Source organism: Chrysochloris asiatica, unplaced genomic scaffold, assembly GCF_000296735.1.
Source record: "Chrysochloris asiatica unplaced genomic scaffold, ChrAsi1.0 scaffold00228, whole genome shotgun sequence".
In the NCBI taxonomy this organism is placed as follows: domain Eukaryota; kingdom Metazoa; phylum Chordata; class Mammalia; order Afrosoricida; family Chrysochloridae; genus Chrysochloris; species Chrysochloris asiatica.
In genome coordinates, this window is record NW_006408746.1 from 1,130,839 (window position 1) to 1,140,990 (window position 10,152).

General features: G+C 41.7%; 1 protein-coding gene across 1 annotated transcript in view; it reads left to right on the forward strand.

Annotated features, from left to right (window-relative positions):
• Positions 1-3,340: 3,340 nt before the first annotated feature.
• DMXL1 (Dmx-like 1) overlaps positions 3,341-10,152 on the forward strand; it is a 280,448-nt gene continuing 273,636 nt past the window's right edge. Inside the window, exon 1 of the mRNA XM_006873194.1 lies at positions 3,341-3,427. Within this exon, the coding sequence (XP_006873256.1) occupies positions 3,341-3,427 (87 nt within the window). The remainder of the gene's footprint in view (positions 3,428-10,152) is intronic.

A 10,152-nucleotide genomic window follows, 5' to 3' on the forward strand; every position in this document is an offset into this window, starting at 1 on the left:
AAACGAAAAACTGGGCAGAACGGAATGAATAAACATGCTAACCTATGGGCTAGGCATAGAATTTAGTTATATATCGTCCACATCAGTACATGGAAATATCCTGACTTAGGTTCTAAAATATGAAATTAACTTACAGTTACTTTAAATAGAATTTGAAATGGTAATGAAAAGATAAATTAAACTCATATTTGTTATAGCTCTACAGTTTTTTAAAATTGAGGTTTAAATCTCAGTTTTACTAAGATACTAGGATAAATAAGGGAATTTGTTTTAGTCTTTCATGTTAAATAAAGGGAGATGGTTCTCAAATTTGTTTTTTTAAATAACTTTTAATTGGAAAACAAAGTAAATGTACATTGTAAAAATTAGTAGGAAGAAAATAATGGGGAAAGAACGAAAATAAACATAGTAGTTTTCCCACCCTTTTTTTTTTTTTTTTTACTTTAACAAAAGCTTATAAAGAATCAAGTTAGTAATTTTAAAAAATACTCTTTTTAGGTGGAAGTTTGTATTTCCTTTTGTTCATTTAACATTTACTCAATGTCTAAATTGTTACTGGCACTGTTTTGATTATGTGCAGTGGAGTCGATTCTGACTCATAGCGACCCTATATAGGATTCCCAAGGCTGTAAGTCTTTATAGGAGCAGAAAGCCTCATCTTTCTCCCACGGAGCAGCTTGTAGATTTAAACTGCTGACCTTGCAGTTAGCAGCCCAGTTTGTAATCCACTACGCTACCAGAGCTACACTTGGAATACAGAGAGAAACTGGACAATTTGTCCCTAAAAGGCTAATAGACAGACACATAAGCATATATTATTAATTGAATTGTGACTCCAAAAATATATATGTCAAGTTGGCTAGGTCATAATTCTAAGTACTACGTAACTATTCTCCATTCTGTGATGTGATATAATTATCCTTGTGTGGTGCTGTGTGTGGGTTAATGCGCCAGACTGCAAAGCTGTTTGAACTGCAAGGTTGGTGGTTCAAGCTCACCAGCTGCTCCTCAGAAACCCTATACAAGGTCCCATGGGTTGGATGGCACTAAACAACAACATAATTTTCCTATGCATTATAAAACCTCACTTTTGTATTGGTAATGTGGCATGATTAGAGGAAGTTAAGCTAATGATGTGGTTGGTATACAACCTACAACATTAGGTTGCATCTATTTTAGTCAGTTTATTTTGAGATATAAAAGGGATTAAACAAGGGATCAAGATCAAAGGGAACTTTAACCACCAAGAAGGAAGAACAGTGAGAGGAAAGTGTCTTTTGGAGCTGGGGGTTCTTGTGCTAAACCCAGGGAAAGATTGATGGCAAGGGCTTTTCCCCAGAGCACACAGATAAAGCTTACCCGTTGCCCAGGCACCCTAAACAGCACTGGTGGATTAAATGTTAGATTAGTACTATCAAGGTTGGTAGTTACACAACTAATCTGTGTAAGAACAATGAGGCTGTAAGTAATACCATCTATCTGGGGAAGACCAATGCCACTTTCAGGAAAATTTAATCCAGGATACAGTACTTATTTTGAAAAACATTACTGCAATTTTTAGTAATCAATTTGAACCTAAGATAAATACAAATATGCTTGGACAGTGTGGAGTCCTGGTGTGGCGCTGCGGGTTAATGCGCCAGACTGCAAAGCGTTTGAACTGCAAATTTACCAACTGCTCCTTGGAAACCCTATACAGGGTGGCTATTGGTCGGGACTGACTCTACAGCACTTAAAAACAACAACAAAATGACGGTGTAGTTACATATGGAATCCAAAGGATGTTTTCATTCATTCATTTAATATTTATTCAGTGTCTAAATTGTTACTGGCACTGTTTCATTGTTGTTAAGTGCCGTTTAGTTAGTTCTGACTCATATAGGCTTCCAGGTAGTGGCTGGTGGGTTTGAACTGCCAACCTTGTGGTTTGTATAGTCCAATGCTTATCCTACAGCGTCATACCAATACAGAAAGAAACAGGACAATCCATAAAGATTTACACTCTCAGAAACCCTAGGGAGCAGTTCTACCTACTCTGTCCTATGGGGTCGCTATGAGTTCACTCTTTGGAACTGAGTGAGTGTGAACCTCCTAAACTGTGATAATATGATTTTCTACTCATTAAAGCTATCCACTTGTGATATATGTTACAACACTAGATGACTATGTCCTGGTGTGGTGCTGTATAAGCACTGGACTGCCAGGTCAGTTCAACTGCAAAGTCATTGTTCAAACTCACCAGCTGCTCCTAGGAAACTCCATGCAGGATAGCTAAGAGTCTAATACAGCGCGACACCAGAAGTGCAGTATTATTAATCTAAACAGAAAAGATAAAAGTCAGGTTTTAAAAAGTTTCATTTTTGTACATATTATTTATCCTCTTTAGAAAGTTGGAAATGCGTGTATGACTGGTACAGTAAAGCGAGGTTTCTAGCAACAGTAACGCTTCCAGAGCCTCCTTTACTTGGAAATACTAAGGAGCTGCCTAAGGGAGCGGTGAATGTTGGGACTTGTAGTTTCCCTTAAAACAAGATCTCCACACCTTCAATAATAATGCATTTCTCTCTTTTAAATTTTATGAACCAACTGTCAGAATAAGCTTTAGACTGAAGCATAACTTGATAACTCTCCCCTCATTTTGGGCTCATTATACTTCTGTTTGGCTAATTGTATTCAGTACACTGATGGACCGTGTGCTGCTCACAAGCTTCAAAAAGATTGGTCTTCAGGCAATGGTGGGCGGAGCCCTTGGTAGACTGGCTCTCAGGATTGGCCAGTTTTGTCAAGCCGAGGCGTTTTCATATCCACTTAGAAATATGCATACTATGTTAAAAAAAAAAAAAAGGTCCCTCACCGTAGATATCTCGCGATACTTCGGCCAAAAAGACCTAGAGACGTAGTGAACGACGGAGCCGGTTGGGGGTGGCGGGCACCGGAGCCGGGAAGCGGTCGGTTTGCTAGGAAGAGAGAGCGCGTGCTGCCTGCGCCATTTCGGGTTGGTGAGGTCCCGCAGTCCTGGGTCCACAGGAAGTGTGTGTACAGCGCGGCCCTCCCAGTCCGAGAGTCGGCCCAGACAAGATCTGGGCCCACGCGGGCAGTGACAGGTGCGCGGAGGAGCGCGGCGCCCCTCCCGCTCGCTCGCTGGCCCGCCCCTTCCAGGCCTCGCCGGCTTGGGCTGGGGATGAGTCGCCGGCACCAGCTGAGCGGCTCCGACTTCTGGCGCTTATCGTTGTTGCGGCCACGGGCGAAGAGTGGCCTCCGCCCCTAAGAGAGAGAGACGCGACCGCCGACTCCGGGCATGAGCCGGACGTACAGTCCTCTATTGGAGTAAGGCGCCGACATGAACCTGCACCAGGTGCTTACCGGGGCGGTGAATCCCGGCGACCACTGCTTCTCTGTGGGCAGCGTCGACGAACAACGCTTCACGGTGAGTGAGGGAGGCTCCCCCGTCGCCCGTCCCAGAAGGACACGCAGAGGCGAGAGCACCTCACCACCCCCACTGCCGACCGCATGGGGGTCCCCAGGCACCCCCCATGGAGGTGCCCTGCCGCATCGGGCCGGTGGGCCTTTCAGAACTAAGAAGGCAAAAACAGTTCGGTCATTAGTGTGTGCTATGGAGCCTAAACTCGGAAGTCTTAATGATTTGTGGGGGGGGTTTCTTACTTTCTTTGTTTTTTTAAGTTTTCAGTCTGATTTTCTTTGGGCGGAATAATTTGACAAACTCACTTTTCCAAAAAGTCTTTGTTGAGTAACATGTTGTTGTTGTTAAGTGGCTTCTAGTCGATTCCCACCCATAGTAACCCTGTATAGGGTTTCCAAGGAGCAGCTGGTGAGCTTGAACCATCGACCCTGCAGTTCAAACGACTTTGCAGTCTGACGCATTAGCCCACAGTGCCACACCAGTTTGGGTGCCTATTATTTCATACACCCAATTTGTCAAGTTTAGAAATAGTTGGGATTAGTTTCACATTTGATTCTAAGTTAATATCAAGTATTATTGTAGTTAAAAAGTGTGGGTGTCTTAGGACAAGTACTGATTGTCACCAACAGTTCATACGGAGTAAAGTATGAAAATAGTGCCTTTCATGTATTTTTCAAGTTCACTGAGTAATAACTTTGAAAAGAAAATTTTTTCACAAAGAACTCATTCCTGCCATCCTTTGGATTCCATATATAATGACAGTTTCGTAGTCCAAGGACACTTGTGTTTATTTTAGGTTCAACTTGATTACTAAGAATTGCAGTAGTGTTTTTCAGAACAAGTTTTGCAGCCATGGAATGGTTACTACAGATGAAATTTTCCTGAAAGTGACATTGATCTTCCCCAGATAGTGGGAAGACTTACTAGTATAGTGACATTTTCTGCCTTAATTATAGTTTTTATGATTATTTCAAACATAAAAACTATATGTCTAAGTCAGTTGCACATGATACCCTTTATGTAAACTAATTTATAATGATGATGTTTTTATGCTACAACTTCTGTAGACATATCTTTAGCTGTGATTAAAAGGAAGTTTAATTTTACAAAAGTGAAACAAAGTAAATACTTAACATATGGCCCATGATTTGTTGTCATTAAGTTGATTCTGGCTCATAGCAACCCTGTATAGTGTGTCTGAGGACCTGCTGACCTTGCGATTCTAACCAACCTTGTGGTCCAGTGCATTATGCCACAGTGTCACACCAGGACCCCCATGTTGAGAAGTCATACATTTCTGATCTTACTATTTACCTTTTGACCTTTTTTTGCAGCCTTTGTCAATCGGAAAGGAGCCCTGGTAGCACTGAGGGTTAGGCTAACCGTTAGGTTGACTGTTCAAACCCATCAGCCGTTCCTCGGGACAAAGATGAGTCTCCTTGATTCTACAAAGGTTTATGTTTTTTGAAACCCTATATTGGATTGCTATGAATTGAAATTGACTTGATGGCATTGGGCTAATTTTGTTAGTCAAAGCAAGTAATCTATTCTGACTCATAAAAACCAGTTTTTTTCCAAGGCTGTAAATCTTTAAGGAAGCAGACTTCCACATCTTTTTCTTCAAACCATTGACCTTGAGGTTCAAACTGACTTTGCAGTTCAGAGCCTTAACCCACAGCTCCACACCAAGGCTCCTTTTTGACTCATAACAACCCTTAAAAAGGGTTTCCAAGGCTGTAAATCTTTACTGGAGCAGAATGCCTCTTTCTCCTGCAGATCAACTGGTGGATTTGAACTGCTGACCTTGTGATTAGCAGCCCAAACCCCCTACGCCACCATGGATAAATAATGTTGTTGTTGTTAATAATTAGTGCCATTAAGTCAATTCTGACTCATAGCTACCCTGTATATCATTTAATGCCGGAATTGTACCTTTGGATCTATGCAACCAAGAACTTAACTTTTAACTAGATATTGTACCTGCCTTGTGATGGTGGTGGTGGTAGTTATGTGCCGTGGAGTTTGTTCCGACTCATACCGACCCTGTATAGGGATTCCGAGGCTGTAACTCTTTACGGGAGCAGAAAACCTCATTCTCCCCTGGAGCGACTGGTAGATTCAAACTGCCGACTTTCCAGTTAGTAGCCCAGTTTGTAATCCATGCTACCAGGGCTTCTCGTACCTGCCCTGAAGAGGGCAGTTTTTTTATACATATGTTGGTTTGTATTGTTGTTATGTGTCAGCCAGTCAGTTCCAACTCATATTGACCCTGTATAGGGTTTCCAAGCGGCGGCTGAAGGATTTGAACTGACTGGTGGTTCAAACTGACCTTGCAGTTCAGTGCTTATCCTATAGTACCACACTAGGATTTTAGCTTTAATATTTCTGTGGATAATTCTCAGGATCTCCTTGAGCAACTGTGGTGTCTTTCTAACTGGGTATTGCTCACTGCTCTTACTGTTTAAAGGGGTTATTGTTGTTAAGTGTAATTGAGTCAGTCCTGATTCAGCGACTCTGTATAGGGTCTCCAAGGAGCAGCTGGTGAGTTTCAATCACCGACCTTGCGATTTAAGCCGACTATGTAATCTAGTGCATTATCCCACAGCGCCATACCAGAACTCTATTTAAAGGACTTGGGGGAATATACATAGCATCTTAAGGAGGTTTTCTTATTGGACTATTGTTGTTGTTATGTACCATCAAGTTGGTACCGACTTATAGTGATCCCATGCACAACAGAATAAAACCCTGCCGATCCTGGGCCAATCTCACAATTGTTGCTACATTGAGCACATTGATGCTGCCAATGTGCCAATCCTTCTTGTTGGGGGTCTTCCTCTTTTTCGCCGACACTCCACTATACCAAAAATGATATCCTTTTCCAGTGACTGGTCCCTCCTGATACTATGTCCGAAGTATGAAAGACGAAGTCTGACCATCTGTCTCACAAGGAGCACTCTAGTGTTTCTTCCAACACAGCTCTCTTTGTTCTTTTTGGCAGTCCATGGTACTTTCAGTATTCTTCTCTTACACTGTAACTCAAATGCATCAATTCTTCTATGGTCTTCCTTATTCACTATCCAACTTTTACATGCATATGAGGTTATTAAAAATACCATGCTTTGCATCAGGTGTACCTTTAGTCCTCGAACTGATGACATCTTTGCTCCTCAACACTTTACAGAGAGAGGTCTTGTGCAGCACAATTGCCCAATGCGATATATCATTTGTTTTCTTGACTGCTGCTTCCATGAGTATTGATGGTTGATTCAAGCAAAATGAAGTTATTGACCTCTTCAATCTTTTCTCCATTTACATTGATGTTATTTATTGGTCCAGTGGTAAGGATTTTTGTACATTGAAGTACAATCCTCCTTGAAGGCTTTGGTCTTTGATGCTCATCAAAAAGAATTTTAACAAGAACACCCACATTTGCAGATGGTACCCATGTGACCTGGTCCCGATGAATTGATCTACACCTATGGATGCAGTAATGCAAAAGAGGGAACAAACCCTCACAGCAAGAAACGTTCCCACCCCCTCCACACACAGAGTAGACAGAGATGGGCAACTTGGACATTGGCTACCCAAATGGGAGGGAGGGACCACAAAGGCAAGAAGTAACTGGCTTACAAGCTTTCAAGAGGGAACCTAGAGCTAGGGGGCATAGAGGAAGGCAGAATCTCCAGTGAGTACTATCCAATCTGTCTAGGCGGAGCTGATGAAATGAAATGCAGAAAGGTCACTTGTGATACAATAGTGAATGATTGTTATCAGGACTGATTGTGAGGGTTGGAAATGTAAAGGTAGACCTTTGGTAGCAAGGAAGAGAGCTATTAACTCTCCAGTCTAGGAGCGGAGGTCTCTGGGACCATCAATGAAGAAGAACCGAGAGCAGGACCCTACCAAGAGAAGCAGCGTTGCCCAAGATGGAGGCAAAGATGATGACGTGCAGTGATGAAACGGATGGAGAATTTGGATCCAGAGAGGGAGAGGGACTGGGTCCTGAAGAATGGGGGTGGGGGAGGGGGAGAGTGTAGGGGGTAGGTTTATAGGGTATACCCTTTGGTTAGTTGATGATGCATGGAGGGGATTGGAACCATGGCAATGAGACGATATACGATGGAATGAATGTAAAACTAAAGTTCTCTCATGTAAAATATCATATAATTCACAATAAAACATTGAGAAAAAAAAAGAATTTTAAGTTCACTTTCAGCAAGCAAGGTTGTTTCATCTGCATATCACAGGTTGTTAATGAGCCTTCTTCCAATCCTGATGCCATGTTTTTCTTCATCTAATCCAGCTTCTCTGATTATTTGTTCAGCATATTTCGTATACGTATGGTGAAAGAATACAACCCTGGCACACATCTTTCCTTATTTTAAACCATTTGGTGTTCCCTTCTTTTGTTTGAACAACTGCCTCTTTGTCTGTGTACAGGTTCCTCATGAGTACAGTTAAGTGTTCTGGAATACTCAGACTTAGCAGTGTTGTCTATAGCGTGTCATGATCCACACAATTGAAAGCCTTTGCATAGTCAATAAAGCACAAGTAAACATCTTTCTGGTATTCTGCTTTCAGCCAAGCTCCATCTGACGTTAGCAATGATATCTCTCATTCCTCGTCCTATTCTCCTCGTCCTATTCTGAAACCTGCTTGAACCTCTGGAAGTTCTCTTTCAATGTACAGTTGCAGCCATTTCTGTATTACCTGTAGTAAAACTTTACTCACATGGGATATCAATGATATTGTCCGATGATTTCCACATTCCATTGGGTCACCTCTCTTTGTAATGGGCACAAATACAATCTCTTCCAGTCAGTTGGCCAGGTAGTTGTCTTCCAAATTTCTTGACATAGATAAGTGCCTTGAGTGCCCCATTACTTGGTTGAAAGATTTCAGTTTGTGTTCCATCAATTCCTGGAGCCTTGTTCTTCGCCAGTGACTTCAATGCACCTTGGATTTCTTCCTCCAGGATCATTGGCTCTTTATCATATACTTCTGGTAGCGTAGTGGTTACGAATCGGGCTGCTAATCTCAAGGTCGGGAGTTTGAAACTACCAGCTATTCCACAGGAGAAAGATAGGGCTTACTGCTTCCGTAAAGATTTACAGCCTCGGAAACCCTGTACAGAGTTGCTATGGGTCGGAACTGACTCCACAGTGCATAACCACCACCACCACCTCTTGAAATGGTTGAACATCGACCATTTCTTTTTGGTACAGTGACTGTGTATTCCTTCCATCTTCTTCTGATGCTTTCTTCATCATTCATTATTTTGCCTGTTGTTGTTGGTAAGTGCTGTGGAGTCGGTTCTGACTCATAGTGACCCTGCATAGGGTTTCCAAAGCTGTAAATCTTTATAGGAGCAGAAAGCCTCATCTTTCTCCTGCGGAACAGCTGGTAGTTTCAGACTGCCGACCTTGAAGTTAGCAGCCTGATTCATTACCTATGTTACCAGAGTTCCTTATTTTGCCTATTGAATCCTTTAATACTGCAAGTTGAGGTTTGAATTTTTTCTGCAGTTCCCCTAGCTTGAGGAATGCTGAGGGTGTACTTTTCTTTTGGTTTTCCATTTCTGGGTCTTTGCACATTTTCTTATAATATTTGACTATGTCTTCTTGAGCTGACCTTTGACATTTTCTGTTAAGCTCTTGTACCTCCTCACTTCTTCCATCTGCATTAGTATCTCTGTGCTGGAGAGCAATAGGATGGTTATATTGCTTTTTCTGTCATCTCTTAAAGTTATTTAAGTGCTTTTTACAGTATAAATTATAGAAGTTTTCCTAAGGCATTCAGGATATATGTAAGTAATATATAAGCGCATAGGAGGGGTTTCAAAAGATTTGTGAAAGATAGTGGAATTGTTCCACAAAATTTTTGAAGCCTATTTGTACAGGTGGCACGGTAGCATAAGCACTAAACTGTTAAACCACAAGGTCAGCAGTTCAAACCCACCTGCTGCTCCTTGGAAACCCTTTACAGGGTCGCTATGACTTGGTGGCACTTAACAATAGCAACCACAATCCAAAAGTGGAGAATTCCTATGAAACCTTTTGAAACTCAAAATGGCAAAAGTGAAGAAGAAATTACCATTAATCTATATGGGATATATTTTTGTGTATTCCTAGACCCAGAAAACAACATCATACTAAATTAACGAACAAAACCTAAAATAGTATTAAAGTATAGTGTTCAAAGTTCAAAGTTATTGCAGTTTGATGCAGAGAGGCTGAGTGTAGTTCTGTGGGAAGGAGCTTGGGGGTGCCACTCTGGCTGCTTTGAGTTCATAATACTGCCTTTTTAAAGCCTTGCCATGAAACAAACTCTGAACCCTAGTTTTGCTTTTTTCATTAAAATGAAAATCCTTTTCGCATTTTATTTCCATGAAGTGGTGTAATGCAAACTTTGAAAGTGGGGGATATCTGTGTTTAATATGCTTGACCTATTTAAACACTTGGATACTTAAACATCCATACAAAAACCTTAGTGGTGGTGGTGGTGTGCCATGGAGTCGATTATGACTCATGTTGTTGTTATGTGCCATAGAGTCAGTTCTGCCTCTTAGCAACCTGTACAGGGTTTCTGAGGCTATAAATCTTTGTTGTTGTCAGGTGCCATCAAGTTGAAACCGACTCATAACGACCCCATGCACAGCAGAACGAAACAATGTCCGATCCCGGGCCAACCTCACTACCGCTGCCACACTTGACGCCATCAATGATGCC